Here is an 18,664-nt window from a genome sequence, read left to right on the forward strand (position 1 = left end):
GGGGAACGGTTCCCCAACGCTTTCTTCTGCATGGACACGGCGTGCGTCCTCATCTTCACCTTTGAGTATCTCATGCGCCTCTTTGCCGCCCCGAGCCGGTTCAAGTTCATGAAGAGCGTGATGAGCATCATCGACGTGGTGGCCATCATGCCCTACTACATCGGCTTGGTGATGCCGGAAAATGAAAACGTCAGCGGGGCCTTTGTGACGTTGAGGGTCTTCCGTGTCTTCCGTATCTTCAAGTTCTCGCGCCACTCGCAAGGGCTGAGGATCCTGGGCTACACCCTCAAGAGCTGCGCCTCGGAGCTGGGCTTCCTCCTCTTCTCCCTTACCATGGCCATCATCATCTTCGCCACTGTCATGTTCTACGCCGAGAAGGGAACTGCGGCCACCAACTTCACCAGCATCCCTGCGGCCTTCTGGTACACCATCGTCACCATGACCACGCTCGGGTGAGTGGCTCGCGTTCACGACACTCTCCCCAAGAGGTTTGGGGGGCCTCCGCGCCATCACCCGATGCCCTCTGTTGTCTCAGAGAACCAGAAAGTCCCAATCACATGACCCTCCTTGAGGACGTGGGATTTCCAGGTTCCCCTTGAAGGGACGCGGCAGAGGTGATGGAGTTGGGACGCCAGCGGTCCCTAGGCATGATGGGAGTCTCCGGGTCCAGGTGCTGTCAACCTCTGGAACCCAGTGCTAGGAAGCAACATTAGGGAAAGGCTTCCGGGACAAATGGGTTGTGTGTGTGTGTGTAAAGGGGTGTCAATTCGCAGCCGACTTGTGGTGACCCCAGCAAGGGGTTTTCAAGGCAAGGGAGAAGCAGAGGTGGTTTGCCATCGCCTTCCTCGGTAGAGCATTCTTGGAGGTCTCCCAAGGACCTACCCTGCTTCGCTTCTGAGATCTGACCAGATTGGGCTATACTGTGTGGCCTTCCCTCCAGTGTGGTGTAGTGGTTAAGAGTGGTAGTGTAGTGGTTAGGAGTGGTGGTTTGGAGCAGTGGTCTCTGATCTGGAGAACTGGGTTCGATTCCCCGCTCCTCCACGTGAGCGGCGGAGGCTAATCTGGTAAACTGGATTTGTTTCCCCACTCCTACACATGAAGCCGGCTGGGTGACCTTGGGCTAGTCACACGCTCTCAGCACCACCGACCTCACGGGGGGGGGGGTCTGTTGTGGGGAGGGGAAAGGAAGGGGATTGTAAGCCGGTTTGATTCTTCCTTAAGTGGGAGAGAAAGTCGGCATATAAAAAATCAACTCTTCTTCTTCTTCCCCAAACTGGCTAGCCACTGGGTAAAACAGGACGCTGGGCAAGACGAACCATGGGTCCAATCCAGCAGGACACCTCTGGTGTTCTTGTTGTTAAGGAGGGGGGAGAAAGCGTGGGGTGGGGTAGGTTAGTTCCACGTGAGCGGGAGATGCAAACAGAAATGGGGGAGGGAGTTAGGAGAGGGGTGGGAGTTGATTTGTAGAGCATCTCCCCAGGAGAATGAAGGGCTTCTACGAAACCAATATGAGCGGAGAATTTATTTCCGCCCCCCCCCCCATACATTTCCTTTAACTGCACTGTTTGCCTCTTCTTTTTTAAAAAAATGGTATTCTGCAAAGCTTGGCTCACAAGAATTTGCTGCGTTATTGTATAGCCTTGATATTCCCTATTCTAAATTCCTGGTAGCATCCTGAATTCAAGGTTTAAAAGCTGAACATCTGGGGTTATGTTTCTCTGCTTGGTGTGTACGTGTACGTGATCCTCAGAAATTGGTATTCGAATCCTGGTATTTTTACAATGTTGGCTACCTCGAGGGATTTGCTTTCTTGGGGCAGTTGACTGGGTGGGAGGTGTTTTTTTTGGGGGGGGTTGTGGTCTGGGTTGGGCAGGACATCTTCCCTGACGTCTTCCCTGACGCCAATGGGCAAGAGGAGCAGCCGCCCCGGACTCCACCCTTGGGGGAGGCCCAAATGTCCATGGCCCACCCCCCTCTAGGGAGGACCAGAAGAAGAAGAAGAGGCTTCTGCTGCCGCTTTCACTTGCCCCATCTGGCAGGTCTCACATGTGATGAAGGCTGCTCCTTGCTTGGTCCCTCGCTTGGGGCCAGCAGCGTGTGTGTGTGGGGTGGGGGAAGGCAGTGGTTCTGGGATCCAATCTGGGACTTTTGCTCAGGGCCTTGAATCGCCAAGAACGCCCTGTCTGATAATCGTGGGGTTTGCAGTCGGTTTATGTAGGGTCTGTCGTACGCTTTGGATTTAACACCCAAAGGCCTTTCATGCATGCGTGTAAAGTGCTGTTAAGTTACAGCCGACTTAGGGCAACCCGAGCAAGGGTATTTCAAGACAATTGAGAAGCAGGTGTGCCCACTTCTTCTTGCAGAGTCTTTCTTGGTGGTCTCCCTTGGTGGTGGGAGTCAGCATGGTTAAGAGCGGTGGTTTGGAGCGGTGGACTCTAATCTGGAGAACCGGGTTTGATTCCCCACTCCTCCACATGAGCGGCGGACGCTAATCTGGTGAACTGGATTTGTTTCCCCACTCTTCCACCTGAAGCCAGCTGGGTGACCTTGGGCCAGTCACAGTTCTCTTAGAGCTCTCTCAGACCCACCTACCTCACAGGGTGTCTGTTGTGGGGAGGGGAGGGGAAGGCGATTGTAAGCTGGTTTGATTCTTCCTTAAGTGGTAGAGAAAGTCAGCATATAAAAACCAACTCTTCTTCTTCTTCTTCTTCTTATTATTATTATTATCCTCCTCCTCCTCCTCCTCCTCCTCCTCCTCCTCCTCCTCCTCCTCCTCCTCCTCCTCCTCCTGTATTTACGAATCATCCATTACTCCTGGGAGTGGTTTCTTGGCCGAATGAGTCTGCTTTATTGTTATCGGGTGCTGACCGGGCGCCACCGGAGTTCAGTGTTGATTCAAAGCTGGCGAGATTTAAAATCCACCCGCTTCCATCTGGGAGAGATTACCGAAATGCACCCAGAGAGTGGGCGGCCTGGTGCCTTGAGAGACGAGACAGCGCCGTTTCATGGGAAGACCGTAGGTGGAAAGGGACCAACGGGAAGGCAGCATGTAAACCAGGACTTCTGGGGCTCCTGTCTCCAGATCTGGAAGTAACAGGATCTAGAAAGTGAAAAATGTGTGTGGAGGCAGAGCCGTAAAGCTTGCTCTTTCGGGTCTCCGGGATTGACCTGATGGTTCGTGGGTTTTAGCCTCCTTTCCGGGGTCTCCAGAACAAAAGGGAGGGCATTTCGGGAGGTGGATCCAGGATCATCGAGGCAGGCCATGGTCATGGGAATTTTGTGTTCTGGAAAAAAAACAAGATAAGAGTTGAGTCGAGCTGCCCTGAAATGACAAAATAAATTGTCCGGGTGTGTGTGGGACAGTACCGTTTGTCTTGCGCTTTTGCTATTGAACACATGAAATGCATGAAAGCCGCCTTCTACTGCATCAGACCCTCAGTCCGTCAAAGTCAGTATTGTCAACTCAGACTGGCAGCAGCTCTCCAGGGTCTCAGGCAGAGGTCTTTCACATCACCTACTTGCCTAGTCCCTTTAGCTGGAGATGCTGGGGATTGAACCTGGGACCCTCTGCATGCCAAGCAGATGCTCTACCACTGAGCCACAGCCCCTCCCCTAATAAAGGAAGCCACAGCCCTCATGAACACATGAAACTGCCTTATACTGCATCAGACCCTCGGTCCATCAAAGTCAGTATTGACTACTCAGACAGGCAGCTGCTCTCCAGGGTCTCCGGCAGAGGTCTTTCACATCACCTACTTGCCTGGTCCTTTTAGCTGGAGATGCAGGGGATTGAACCTGGGACCTTCTGCATGCCAAACAGATGTTCTACTACTGAGCCACAGCCCCTCTCCATGGCTCTCCAGGGTCTCCGGCAGAGGTCTTTCACATCACCTACTTGCCTAGTCCTTTTAGCTGGAGATGCAGGGGATTGAACCTGGGACCTTCTGTATGCCAAACAGATGCTCTACCACTGAGCCACGGCCCCTCTCCATGGCTCTCCAGGGTCTCTGGCAGAGGTCTTTCACATCACCTACTTGCCTAGTCCTTTTAGCTGGAGATGCCGGGGATTGAACCTGGGACCTTCTGTATGCCAAACAGATGCTCTACTACTGAGCCACGGCCCCTCTCCGTGGCTCTCCAGGGTCTCCGGCAGAGGTCTTTCCCATCACCTACTTGCCTGTTCCCTTTAGCTGGAGATGCCGGGGACTGAACCTGGGACCTCCTGCATGCCAAGCAGAAGTTCTGCCACTGAGCCACGGCCCCTCCCTATTGGCTCGGTTTCCTTCTCTGTCGGTCGCCACCCGGACCTGCCGCACACTGTCTGACTCCCCCCCCCCCTTCCCCATCCTGCTAGACGCAGCCTTCTTTGGGGCATCATGAGACTCACCCTCTCTTGTACCATCCCTGCCCCCCCGCCCGCCCCAAGGCCTGGCAGCAGCATGGCTGTCTCTGCAGCGGTCTGTTTTCTGGTGGTCTCGATGTCAGCGGCTGTTCTGATCACAATTCCCTCTAAAAACCCATATGGCACCCTCAGGAAGAATTAGCGGCAGGTGACATTTCACAGTTGGCGTAATGGCGGAATACCCTACGCACTCACAGACGCCACATCCTGAAAGCCTCTTCCCCAATTCCTCTGTTTTTCTGGGGACGGCACTTTCCTCTCCCTTCTCCCCCTCCCCGGTCTACCACTGCGGTGCTCAGCTGCCCCCTAGGGTTGCCAACCTCCAGGTGGGGTCAGGAGATGATGAAGAAGAAGAGTTGGTTTTTATATGCCGACTTTCTCTACCACTTAAGGGAGAATCAAACCAGCTTACCATCACCTTCCCTTCCCCTCCCCACAACAGACACCCTGTCAGGTAGATGGGGCTGAGAGAGCTCTAAGAGAGCTGTGACTTGCCCAAGGCCACCCAGCTGGCTTCATCAGTAGGAGTGGGGAAACCAACCTGGTTCACCAGATTAGCGTCCACCACTCATGCGGAGGAGTGGGGAATCAAACCCAGTTCCCCAGATTAGAGTCTGGATTAGAGTTCTCTTGCTAGGGTTGCCAACCTCCAGGTGGGGTCTGGAGATGATGAAGAAGAAGAGTTGGTTTTTATATGCCGGCTTTCTCTACCATTTGAGGAAGAATCAAACCGGTTTACAATCACCTTCCCTTCCCCTCCCCACAACAGACACCTTGTGAAGTAGGTGGGGCTGAGACAGTTCAGAGAGAACCGTGACTAGCCCAAGGTCACCCAGCAGGCTTCAAGGGGAGGAGTGGGGAAACGAACCCAGTTCACCAGATTAGCGTTCGCTGCTCGTGTGGAGGAGCGGGGAATCAAACCCCGTCCACCGCTCCAAACCACCGCTCTTAACCACTACACCACACTGGCTCTCCCAGAATCACAACTAATCTCCAGACTACAGAGATCAGCTCCCCTGGAGAAAAAGGCTGCTTTGGAGGGTGGGTTTTATGCCCTTATACCCTGCTGAGGTCCCTCCCCAAACCCTCCCCTTTCCAGGATCCACCCCCAAAATCAACCAGAATTTCCCAGCCCTGACTTGGCAACCCTACCGATCCCACTGTCAAGAGTTGCTGTGGATATGGGCTGTTCAGTAGTCATTTTTTTTTTTATAAACAGGGTTCTGGAGCTCAGTTTACTGATCAGAAAAGGATGAGACCCAGAAGGGTGTTGGCAGCTGAACCGTACAATTTAGGGTCTCGGTGGTGGCCGTTCCCTCGCTGGTGTGGTTTGTAATCCCAGATATGTGCGTGCTACTTACAGTCATTAGTGTTCAGGGGAAGACACTTTGCGCATGCTCAGAGATGCTACCACCTTTGCCATGTCTTTACACGGGTCAAGGATGAGCCCAGGCGTTCCAAACTGGTACTGGCTTTGGCGAGCCCTGGTTACGGTCGCCAACCCCCAGGTTGGCCCTGGAGATCTCCTGGAATGGCAACTGATCTCCAGTCTACAAAGATCAGTTCCCCTGAAGAAAATGCCTGCTTTGGAGGGTGGACCGTATGGCACTATACCCCCAAACCCTGCATTCCCCAGGCTCCACCCCTAAATCTCCAGGAAGTTTCCTAGCACAGAGCTGACCACCCTAGCCCTGGCTGAAAAGGAGCTGTGGCTCGGTGGAAGAGCCTCTGCTTGGCATGCAGAAGGTCCCAGGTTCAATCCCCGGCATCTCCAGTTAAGGACCAGGCAGCAGGCAATGTGAAAGACCTCCGCCTGAGACCCTGGAGAGCGGCTGCCAGTCAGAGTGGACAGTACGGACTGCAATGGACCAAGGGTCTGATTCAGTATAAGGCAGCTTCATGCGTCTGTTCGGGAATGGTGTGTGTTTCTGGCTCGCCTCTGAGCAGGGAAAGAATGAATGAACGAGCAATTTTCCAGATAGCTGGAGAGATGGTTGCCGAGGGAGGGGGAAGAGATGGGACTGTTTATTATCTCGCCAATTGGAACCGCTTGAGGCTGAATTTCTGAACGATGGGAGAACCGAGAACGGGGAGGACGGAGGGGGTATCTGATCTTCTGCGCCCTGAAGGGAAAGCTTACGATTCCCGAAAATGCGAGGCAGCACCACAGAACTGTGGGTTTATAGGGCCAGCACGATCTCCCAGGACAGCACCCGCTGTGGAGGAAAAAGCTTTTTCCGGTTAGCGGTGCCAGCAGCATCTCTCTGCAGTGGTATTATCTGCAGATTTCCAGCCGCGGAAGGGAAACAGGGTGGAAGAAACCCAGGACTTGGGATTGAAGACTGGGGGTCCCGGGATCAGGGATAACAGAAGCCCTGCCGGACAGAACGGGCCGGCAGGAGATAAACAGGTGGTGCAGGGTTAGGACGGAGAGAGGCATCATCTTTCTTTCCTTCATGGCCCTGTCCAGACTTAATGAGGATCCACTGGTTGCTAGGACATTTCCCCAGTGTCAGCGATGAGCTAGCAAGAACTCCAGGTGATCTTCCCCCCTCTCCGGTCTTCGGTGGGCCTTTGCTCAGAACCACGGTCCCTGCTAAAGAAATAGGGTTGTCAGGTCCCTCTTCGCCACCGGCGGGAGGTTTTGGGGGTGGAGCCTGAGGAGGGCAGGGTTTGGGGAGGGGCTTCAACGCCATAGAGTCCAATGGCCAAAGTGGCCAATTTCTCCAGGGGAACTGATCTCTATCGGCTGGAACTGATCTCTATCAGCTACCACCTGGAGATTAATACAACGAGTAATATCCAAAACGACCCTTCTGTGTGTATCAGAACGTAGTACAAAATTGAACACAGAAACCGAGATGCACAGTGAGTATAACAAAATGCACAATTAATATAACAAAATACAAACGTGCAGATTACAGGTGCAGATTAGAGACTTTTCCAACTAGATGGGATTACATCAGAATACATCTAGTTTAACCATCCAAGTAGCCGAATTCTGCCTCTAGTCTAGTGGGATTCATAAACGGCTGATTGAAAACCTTTCCCCATAGAAGATCTTTCCTCCTCTTCTTCAAACCATCCTTCCCAGAATCATCAACTTTTTATTATTTTATTTTATTATTTTAACCTAACTTTGATTTTTATTCAGAGCTGCTATTGTATCAAAATAAAACTTGATTGATTGAATACATCTAGTTGAAAAAGTCTCTAATCTGCACCTGTAAATAGGGTTGCCAGGTCCCTCTTCACCACCAGCGGGAGGTTTTTGGGCGGAGCCTGCGGAGGGCAGGGTTTGGGGAGGGACGTCAATGCCATAGAGTCCAATGGACAAAGCATCCATTTTCTCCAGATGAACTGATCTCTATTGGCTGGAGATCAGTTGTAATAGCAGGAGATCACCAGCTACTACCTGGAGGTTGGCAACCCTGCCTGTAAAACAAGAATATTGGAGAGAGAGAGTGAGTGACAGGCAGAGGACTTTCATACATACTGTATCTTAGCCTTTGTATATAGTTGGCAATATTTTAGCCCTTTGTCATGTAATACACTTAATGTATTTTGTTATATTCATTGTGCATTTTGTTAAGCTCATTGTGCATATTGGTTTCTGTTTACAATTTTGTATGACCTGAAAGTTGACAACCCTATAAAGAAACCTTCTCAGCTCCCACCTCCTCCACTGTTTGGTTGCGGGCCTTCAATGTGTGCTTGTGTGGGTGTGTTGTTTGGGGCGGGTGGGTGTTGTGGGTCCCAGGAGTCCTGCCTCTCCTCTTTGCACGCCATCACCGCACTTCGCTCCCACAGTCCCGCAGTTCCCATTATGGGGAAGCTTAATTAGCCGCCTTGTTCCCATCCGCTCAATTAAGTTTTAATAACTTGCCTATGCTTGCGCTGGTGAGACACCCACTGCCGGCAAACCGGCTCTCCCCCCTGCAACTTCCCAGCATCGATGAGCCGCCCATGCGAGACGCCCCGAAGCGCGTTAATGAACGGCGGCTCTTGATCCTGTCGATGTTTCCTCCACACGGAAAGGGATGTAATAGAGTCCAGTTGCCAAAGCAGCCATTTTCTCCAGGCGAAGGGATCTGTATTGGCTGGAGATCGGTTGGAATAGCAGATCTCCTGCTAGTACCTGGAGGTTGGCAACCCTCGCCACAGAGCCCAATTGCCAAAGCGGCCATTTTCTCCAGGGGAATTAATCTCTGTCGGCTGGAGATAGGGTTGCCAACCTCCAGGTACTAGCTGGAGACCTCCTCCTGTTGCAGCTGATCTCCAGCCGATAGAGATCAGTTTCCCTGGAGAAAATGGCTGCTTTGGCCTTTGGACTTTATGGCATTAAAGTACCTCCCCAAACCCCACTCTCCTCAGGCTCCACCCAAAAAACCTCCCACCGGTGGTGAAGAGGGACCTGGCAACCCTAGCTGGAGATGTTGTAATAGCAGGAGATCTCCAGCTAGTACCTGGAGGTTGGCAACCCTAACCATAGAGTCCAATTGCCAAAACGGCCATTTTCTCCAGGGGAACTGATCTCTGTTGGCTGGAGATCAGTTGTAATAGCAGGAGTTCTCCAGCTAGTATCTGGAGGTGTCTACTCCACTCTAATTAGCATAGCCTATAGATATTGCCCGAAGGCGTCTCTAAGCAAGTGATCTTGGAAGTAGGTCTTGTGATCTTGGAAGTAGAAAACACATTCCTAAGGATGAAGGTAATTCAGAGCTTTCTATTGGTGAAAGGCTGTACCAGGCACAGAGAGCATGATTTGTTGGTTCATGGCTCCCGGATGCCAACTTCCCCAAAGCTTCCATGTGTGTGCATTTGAGTACGTAGTATTTTATACCAGCCCTTATATCTGGGCATTACACCAACCTCCAGGTACTAGCTGGAGATCTCCAATTATTACAACTGATCTCCAGCCTATAGAAATCAGTTCCCCTGGAGAAAATGGCCACTTTGGCCATTGGAGTCTATGGCATTGAAGCCCCTCAATTCCCCAAACCCCACCCTCTTCTGGCTCCACCCCCAAAATCTCCAGATTTCCCAACCCGGAGCTGGCAACCCTACCCCCAAACCTCCAGGAGTTTCCCAACCTGGATCTGTCAACCCAGGCTATCCCCCAAACCCCCGTCGGTGGCCTGGAGGGACCTGTTAACCCTAAATTCACCCCCCCCCCAGATCTCTAGGAATTTCCCAACCCAGAACTGGCTATCCTGTCTCCCGTCCTCTCCCTCCCTCCCCAGATTTAGCTGCATTCAGCCCCAAGGGATATCTGTTAGTAAAAACCCACCCCAGGATCTCCCTTTTGTCATTCCGAGGGAATCTTCTGCCCTGCCGGCCCCTTCTCTTAGGGGTGTTTCCAACGCAGGGCTTCCCCCGGTCCAGCGGCCCGCTGGGTCAGCGGTTCTGAGCTTTTATTGTTTGTTGCTGAGTAATTTCTCTTTATGGCTAAGTCACTTAACGTGTAACCGAAGGGAAGGGAATGAAATAAATAAATTTCCAGGCAGCGAAGGAGCGTCCGTAGGAATTGAATTATTTATGGCCCGGCCAGGGAGAGAGAACAGGCTGCCACAGAAAATGGAATTCTGATCCAACGCTTGTAAATGCAAAGGGCTGGCTGAGCGTGGGAGCCGGGCCCGGCCGAAACACGATGCAGGCGGGCGGAAAAAAACTTCCCCATGCGGCACATGGCTCAGAGGCTTGTTTGGACTGGGTGTTCAGCGTTCATATGTGCCATGTTTGCATGTGGGCGAGCACCACGTTGTGGCTGAAAGCCCGATTCAGCAAGCTGCGGCGCGCATGCAGTTCTGCAGGAGTAAACCAACGTATACGAGGACACCAGAGTATAGGCTTGCCAACCTCCAGGATCTGGGGGAGGAAATAGACACCACTGTACTATTATCAACCGATGAGGAAACTAGTACAGGAGCGAACCAGTATAATGAAGTGCAAAAAATATTTTTATGAGCTACTGTGTCTAACAATTACGCACAAACAATTACACATACATATTAACAAGAAATCTTATACATCAACTATACAACCCATCTCATGGACGGTAAGACAAGGAATATATCTGAACAAGAGTGCAATGTCTCTCACTGTAAGTACATCAGTCTTCTGTATAAGTATCATACAGGTAAATGAGTAGTTCTGACAATAATAGGTTCAAGGAGGATTTGCTTCAAGGAAGATACGGCCGTTTCAAATTCTTTGGATTCTTCATCAGTCTTTCCTATGTAACAATAAATTATTTTTAAAATTGCCACAATACATTTATAAATATTTTAACAATAAAAAGTATATAAAATTACTTACAAGCATATTCCTCTGTTATTGCACATCCATAGAATTTGAAACGGCCGTATCTTCCTTGAAGCAAATCCTCCTTGAACCTCCAGGATCTAGCTGGAGATCTCCTGATACCAGCTGGAGAGCCAGCGTGGTGTAGTGCTTAAGAGTGGTGGTTTGGAGCGGTGGTCTCTAATCTGGAGAACCGGGTTTGATTCCCCGCTCTTCCACATGAGCGGACGGACTCTAATCTGGAGAATCGGGTTTGATTCCCCACTCCTTCATATGAGCGGTGGACGCTAATCTGGTGAACCGGGTTGGTTTCCACACTCCTACACATGAAGCCAGCTGGGTAGGGTTGCCAACTGCCAGGTAGTAGCATAATAGACTAGTCCGTCTATTATGGGGGAAGGGGGTGTGGAATTGTGATTCTTTGGAACGAAAAGGTCTCTTGCATCCACGATCACGCCTTCTAGGGTTGCCAACCTCCCGGTACTAGCTGGAGATCTCCTGCTAATTCAACTGATCTCCAGCCGATAGAGATCAGATCACCTGGAGAAAAATGGCCGCTTTGGCAATTGGACTCTAGGGCATTGAAGTCCCACCCCTTCCCAAACCCCGCCCTCCTCAGGCTCCACCCAAAAAAAAACCTCCCACCGGTTGCAAAGAGGGACCTGGTAGCCCTACAGCTGGGTGACCTTGGACTAGTCACAGTTCTCTTAGAACTCTCTCAGCCCCACCTACCTCACAGGGTGTCTGTTGTGGGGAGGGGAAGGGGATTGCAAGCCGGTTTGATTTTTCCTTAAGTGGTAGAGAAAGTTGGTATATAAAAGCCAACTCTTCTTCTTCCTGCTGTTACAGCTGATCTCCAGCCGACAGAGATCAGTTCCCCTGGAGAAAATGGCCGCTTCAGCAATTGGACTCTATGGCATTGAAGTCTCTCCCCTCCCCCACCCTCCTCAGGCTCTACTAGGGTTGCCAACCTCCAGGTAATAGCAGAAGATGTCCTACTATTACAACGGATCTCCAGCCGATAGAGATCAGTTCACCTGGAGAAAATGGTCGCTTTGGCCATTGGACTCTAGGGCATTGAAGTCCCTCCCCTTCCCAAACCCCGCCCTCAGGCTCCACCCCCAAAACCTCCCACTGATGGCGAAGAGGGACCTGGCAACCCTAGCTACACTCCAAAGCAGCAGTTTTCTCCAGGGGAACTGATCCCTGTCATCCGGAGATCGGTTTTAATTCCGGGAGATCTCCAGGCCCACCTGGAGGTTGCAATCGCTAGGATATACAGAGTGCGTTTCCCTCCGGAAATACCATAAAGGCGAGGATTCTGCATCGAAAAGTGTGACTTGTTGACTGGGGTGTGAGCACCCCTGCATTAAATACGTAAAGACTCTTTACCCAGAGAACACAAATTCTGTGCTACAAAAAAGATGAATTCTGCAGTCCGCAAACATGGTTCGCATTAAGCACACTCACATGCTTCTTATTTGCACAATTCATTCTGCTCCCGTTAGGGAGAGGAGTAAAGAAGCACTGAAGCGCCTGATCTTAGGCCCATAGAAATCTTATTTTATTTCGCTTCGGTATAGCCCACAGGTATCCAGCGATTCCTTTGGCATTGTCCACGTACTTTCAAGCCGATCTTTGCAGCCGTAAGGGCTAAAAGCATGCTTTTAAAATGGCAAATAATGAACGCTGAGCTGAATTCCACACCCAGGACCCCTTCTGGAGGCTTTCCTGTGTTCCCTGTGAATCACAGCAGAGCAGACGTCCCTGCAACCGGACTTTTGGGCAGACTCGATCCATGGCACCTCTCTCGCTAGAATTTATTGACAGCGGTGCCCTTGAAGTCTGACGCCAGGCTTTTTACGATCCGCAGAGTGCTTTTAGGTGATTGTGACAGGATGTGGAGGAGAATGTAAGACGTGGGGCATGCATGGATGAGGGAACTTAAAATCTCTGAGCAGGGACTTGTGGTCTGGGCGTGAAGTGGATTCCAGCATCCCTGGACAGGGCCTGTCATTAGGGTTGGCAGCTCTGGGCTGGGAAATTCCTGGAGATTTGGGGGGAGGGGTGGAGCCTGGGAGGGGTTTGGGGATGGGTGGGAGCTCACAGGGTACAATGCAATAGAGTCCACCTCTCAAAGCAGCCATTTTCTCCAGGGGAACTGAAAGAAGAAGAAGAAAAAGAAAAAGAAGAAGAAGAAGAAGAAGAAGAAGAAGAAGAAGAAGAAGAAGAAGGAGGAGGAGGAGGAGGAGGAGGAGGAGGAGGAGGAGGTGGTGGTGGTGGTGGTGGTGGAGGTTTTTATATGCCGACTTTCTCTACCACTTAAAGGAGACTCAAACCGGCTTACCATCACCTTCCCTCACAACAGACATCCTGTGAGGTAGGGTGGGGCTGAGAGAGCTGTGACTAGCCCAAGGTCACCCAGCTGGCTGCATGTGTAGGAGCGGGGAAACAAATCCAGTTCGCCAGATTAGCTCTGCTGCTCATGCGGAGGAGTGGGGAATCGAACCCGGTTCTCCAGATCAGAGTCCACCGCTCCAAACACCGCTCTTAACCACTACACCACGCTGTAGCCTGAAGATCAGGTGGAATTCCGGAGATCTCCAGCCATCTCCTGGAGGTTGGCAACCCTACCTATCATGGGGGCAGGAGGCTTGCCACCCTCGAGGTGTGGCCTGGAGTTCCCCTAGAATTATAGTTCATCTCCAGACTATAGAGATCAGTTCCCCTGGAGAAAATAGCAGCTTCAGAGGACAGGCGCGGTGGGATACCAGTGAATTCACTCCACAAATCTCCCTCTCCAGAGGCACTGCTCCCAAACCTCCCAAACCTCCACCCAGGGGCCAACCAGGTGCCTTCAGGAAGCCCCCAAGCAAGCCCCCAAGCAGCAGCATTATCCTGCCTGCGTTCCACAGCACCTAATAGGATAGACTTGCTCCTCTGATCCTGGAGAGAACAGGTATGCATCATGACCAGTATTCATTTTGACTAGTAGCCATGAATACTCCTCTCCTCCATGAACATGTCCACTCCCCTCTTCAAGCCTTCCTAGTTGGCATCCCATTAGCTGGCCAAACTGCCGGTAAACATTTAAAACAAGGGTGTCAAACATCCGGCCTGGGGGCTGGATCCAGCCCCTTGAGTCCTCTTACCTGGTCAGCCGAGGCAGCAGCCCCCCACCATTCTCGATTTGGGCTTGCAAGCCTGCTGCAGTCGCCAGCCAAGGCAACTGCTCCCCCCCCCCCCCAGTCCTGATCTGGGCTGGCGAGGGCTGGCCCGTCCCGACCAAGTGACATTTATGTCATATCCGGCCCTTGTAACAAACGAGTTTGATGCCCCTGATTTAAAATATGCCACCATATCTATTACTTTTTCTTTGTCATTTCTTCATTAAAAAATGTTTAAAGAGCCTCAAAAGATGGAAGGGGTCCGGGCCTCTCTTGTCCCTGGAAGAGGGAATCGAATTCCCTTTAGCCTGCCCCTCGGTGCCGCTGAGGCGTGACAGCTTTTGCTGAATCGCTAGCCCTGTCATCCTCCGAACGCGGGGTCGGCTGCCAGGGTGTGGAGGCGGCAGGCAGGCAGGGTTCTGCATAAGCAGCTGCCTTCCACGCAGCCGAAGACCCAGCGCTTCAAGGCCTCAAGCCGTCTCTCCGGGGGTCCCCCAGGCAGAAACCTTTCCTGGAGCGCCTGCTGGAGCCGAGGACACGAGGACGAAACCCCTGACGCGCGGCACGTATACTTGGTCACCCCACCTGCCGCGGCTAGCGCTTGGCTGCGGGACAGCTGGTATCTAGCGCGGGGATGGAGGTCTGGAACGTAATCCTTCCAACTCTGATCTCTGTCGGCTGGAGATAAGTTGAATTAGCAGGACATCTCCTGCTACTACCTGGCAGTTGGCAACCCTATTAAGAGCGGTGGTTTGGAGCGGTGGACTCTGATCTGGGGAACTGGGTTCGATTCCCCACTCCTCCACATGAGCGGCGGAGGCTAATCTGGTGAACTGGGTTGGTTTCCCCACTCCTACACACGAAGCCTGCTGGGTGATCTTGGGCTAGTCACAGCTCTCTCAGCCCCACCTACCTCGCAGGGTGTCTGTTGTGGGGAGGGGAAGGGAAGGGGATTGTAAGCTGGTTTGATTCTTCCTTAAGTGGTAGAGAAAGTCGGCACATAAAAACCAACTCTTCTTCTTCTCCTCCTGGCGATCTCCCGCTATTACTTGAGGTCAGTTCCCCTGGAGGACGTTGTTGTTATTGCTGTTGTTATTATTATTATTGATTGCATTTCTTTCAAGCTCTCTGTCCTGGCCGAAGCTGGGCTGAGAGCGGCTAACATCAATTAAAACCCAGTAAATCAAATCAAATTTATTACGGTCAGGGACCATCCGATAATAACCAGATGTTACAAAACGTATGGTAAAACACAAATAATCCAGATAAAACAAAATTCTAATATATTTTTTAAAAAACATAAACATTACTGAAATTATCAATACACAGAAATGCGTAGGGTTGATACAAAATAACAATCCATAAAATTCCAAACAATATTCATAAAACACATAAAATACAAGTACCACTCCAAAAAACTAACAGTAAATTTATTAATAAAACAGAAGGGGAGGGAGGCCAGCTATGAAGAAAACCATCGCTGCCCTCAACCGTAGGTTGGGTTGCCAACCTCCTGGTACTAGCTGGCGATCTCCTGCTATTACAACTGATCTCCAGCCGATAGAGATCAGTTCCCCTGGAGAAAATGGCTGCTTTGGCAATTGGACTCTATGGCATTGAAGCCTCTCCCCTCCTGAAGCCACACCCTCCTCGGGCTTCACGCCAAAAACCTCCCACCGGTGGCGAAGAGGGACCTGGCAACCCTAACCGTAGGCCTGGCAGAACATCTCGGTCTTACAGGCCCTGCGGGGCTGCACTAAATCCCGCAGGGCCCGGATCTCATAAGAGAGAGAGTTCCACCAGGTCGAAAAAGCCTGGCCCTGGTTGAGGACCTTGGGCCAGTCACAGTTCTCTCCGAACTCTCTCAGCCCCACCTACCTTACCAGGTGTCTGTTGTGGGGAGAGGAAGGGTTATTGTAAGCCACTTTGAGACTCCTTAAAGGTAGAGAGAAGTGGGGGATAAAAATCAACAACCCTCCTCCTCCTCTACAGCCAGGTCCCATTTATCTGCCTTCTGAAGGTCATATGCAACTTGGCACATTTGCTTGAGTGAGTTGAAATAGGTGCATGCTTTGGGGTTGGGGGGATGCAGTCAGAAGCCCTAGTCATAGAATCATAGAGTTGGAAGGGACCACCCGGGTCATCTAGTCCAACCCCCTGCACAATGCAGGAAATTCACAGCTACCTCCCCCACACCCCCTACTCCGTGCCCAGAAGGTGGCCAAGATGCCCTCCTTCTCGTGATCTGCCTAAGGTCACAGAATCAGCATTGCTGACAGATGGCCATCCAACCTGTGCTTAGAAACCTCCAGGGAAGGAGAGCTCACCACCTCCCGAGGAAGCCTGTCCCACTGAGGAACCGCTCGAACTGTGAGAAATTTCTTCCTAATGCTTAGATGGAAACTCTTTTGATTTAATTTCAACCCGTTGGTTCTGGTCCGACCTTCTGGGGCAACAGAAAACAACTCTGCGCCATCCTCTATGCTGGGTAATTGGCTAGAAGACATGGGAACAAGTGAGCAGTGAATTCAATTATAACGAATGGTGTGCCTTAGCTTGAACTAACCAGCCAACTCTGGCTTCAGGCTTCTGGTCAGATTCGGGATTCATTCCACCCCATTCTGAGCGGGTGGGTTTTGACATGGATTCTTGTGATAGTGTAACTTTGATTGCTGAACAATTTTATTATTTTTTAAAAAAAACCCATTACTTGATGAGTCATCAGCCTCTTCGCCAATTAACATCTTTATTCAATTTAAATAATTTCGAACGCTGACGATTTCCGTGTCGCTTTTGGAACTGCTGAAAGCAGCGCAAACTAACCCAATTTAATGCACGAAAGGTACTGCTTGCTGTTCGAGAGAAAGGGCCCCTTTTCGTTCCTTGTTGCCAGGGCTGCATTCCAAATCCAATAAAAAAATCTGTGCTCGGGAAAATCCGGATTCCACACCGAGGAAACCTGGGTTTTTTTGCATCCTGCATAAATGATTAAAACCTACATAACTCGTTTTGTGCCATTTATTCTGATTTTGCTGGTCATGTGTTAGGGGCAAGGAGATGGAAGTGTCCTTATTAACCTCTGGAAATCATATTCTGTCATCTCTCTCCTTTCCACAGGCATATCCCGCATGCTTTCAAGTCTATCATAGCAGCCCTGAGGGCTAGAAACATAGTTATTTTAAGTCAAAATGTTCTGCTTATACCACCTTTGGGGCTTATCCTTTGGGGCTTTGGGGGAGGGACTGTGGCTCAGTGGTAGAGCATCTGCTCGGCATGCAGAAGGTCCTAGGTTCGATCCCCGGCATCTCCAGTTAAAGGGACCAGGCAAGTAGGTGACGTGAAAGACCCCTGCCTGAGACCCTGGAGAGCCGCTGCCAGTCTGAGTAGACAATACTGACTTCGATGGACCAAGGGTCTGGTTCAGTAGAAGGCAGCTTCATGTGTTCATGTGTTCACCTGTTCGCCTGGCTGCAGCCGGATACTTTTTTGGCGCGAGTGGGCACTTTTGTCCTTATTTATCGGGACGTACAGGACTGTTTTAATGCTGTTTTTAATGTTTTTATTCTGTTTTTTAAATTATATGGGATTATTTTTGTGAGCCGCCGTGAGCCTGGCCTTTAATTGGGGGGGTGGGGTAGATGTGTAATAAAATAAATAAATAAATAAAATTATCGGGAAGCCGAATTCTGACCCCGTTATCCCATTTTGCGCCTGTCCTGCATTTTTGTAGGAGTGCGGCATACCGTCTGCATTGCATACCTTATCCATAGTACACCGGGACCAAAAGAGCTTGGGGCAAAAATTAAGCGTGTCCTTATCTCTGAGGCCGTTTATGCATGGTAATTAGCAGCGCGTTCCAGGCTGAATTGCCCCGCATATATTTTTTTAAATTTTGCACGCTGAACCGTCATTCCGGAAGTGGCTACGAAGCCAGCGCATGCCTGCTTTGCATTACTTAAGAGCCCATTTAACGCGACCTTTGGTGTTTGCTGCGAAGAATCCCCCTCAAGGAACCATGCAAAATAACAGCGGCACATTAGCTATGCACATGCTAATGTCTATGCAAACAGGAATGAAGGAGCAGGCGAGTGGGGGAGTGGAATTTCTCCTTTTGCGTCGGGACCGTGAATAGGCATTTTTAAAGTCGCATTTAAAAAAGAAGAGCTTTGAGTGAGCATCATAATTGACCGTGCATAAATGGCCTGAGACACATCTGTTAAAATGTGGTCCCGGCGGAGGAATCGACAATAGCTTTAGTTGATTAATCTAGCGATTAATTCGATTAGGGCCTGCCACCCTTCCTGCTGGCCAGGCCAGGATGACAGAAAAGTGCTTTGCCAGGCTACCACCGTGGGCGGTCGGTATGTTTCTGACTCATCCTTCTCCTTCAGGAAAGATACAGGAAGGTTGACGCTTTTCAGAAGGATATGGAGTAGTGTACCCCCCCAAACACGCACACACAAGGGAGACACATGCTGACAAACCGAATTATCTTTAAATGCACGCATGCTTCCTTCCGCCGCCCCAGAGTTTCCCTATGAAAGGCAGCCAGCGCCACCAGCGATCTGGCAAGGGTATGGAGTCTCCCGGCTCCGATCTTAGCAGTTGGCCCCGGCGCCCCATCTATCAGAACCAGCTTGCCTCGAACATCCCCCCACTCGCCCACCTGCCCAACCTCAGGTCGGGCCAGCAGGTCCTCGCCCCGTTACGCCTCACCCCCTGGGCTGTGGCAAGGTTACTGCATCCTCTTTCCAGTGGAGCGGAAATGCTGTGAGCCGGTACCTGGGGATTA

General features: G+C 51.0%; 1 protein-coding gene across 1 annotated transcript in view; it reads left to right on the forward strand.

Annotated features, from left to right (window-relative positions):
* The window catches only part of KCND1 (potassium voltage-gated channel subfamily D member 1), a 62,691-nt gene that overhangs the window by 667 nt on the left and 43,360 nt on the right, over window positions 1-18,664 (forward strand). The window contains 1 exon segment of the mRNA XM_056852266.1: window positions 1-452. Coding sequence (XP_056708244.1) covers window positions 1-452 — 452 coding nt within the window.

Source organism: Euleptes europaea, chromosome 1 (genome assembly GCF_029931775.1).
Source record: "Euleptes europaea isolate rEulEur1 chromosome 1, rEulEur1.hap1, whole genome shotgun sequence".
Lineage (NCBI taxonomy): Eukaryota > Metazoa > Chordata > Lepidosauria > Squamata > Sphaerodactylidae > Euleptes > Euleptes europaea.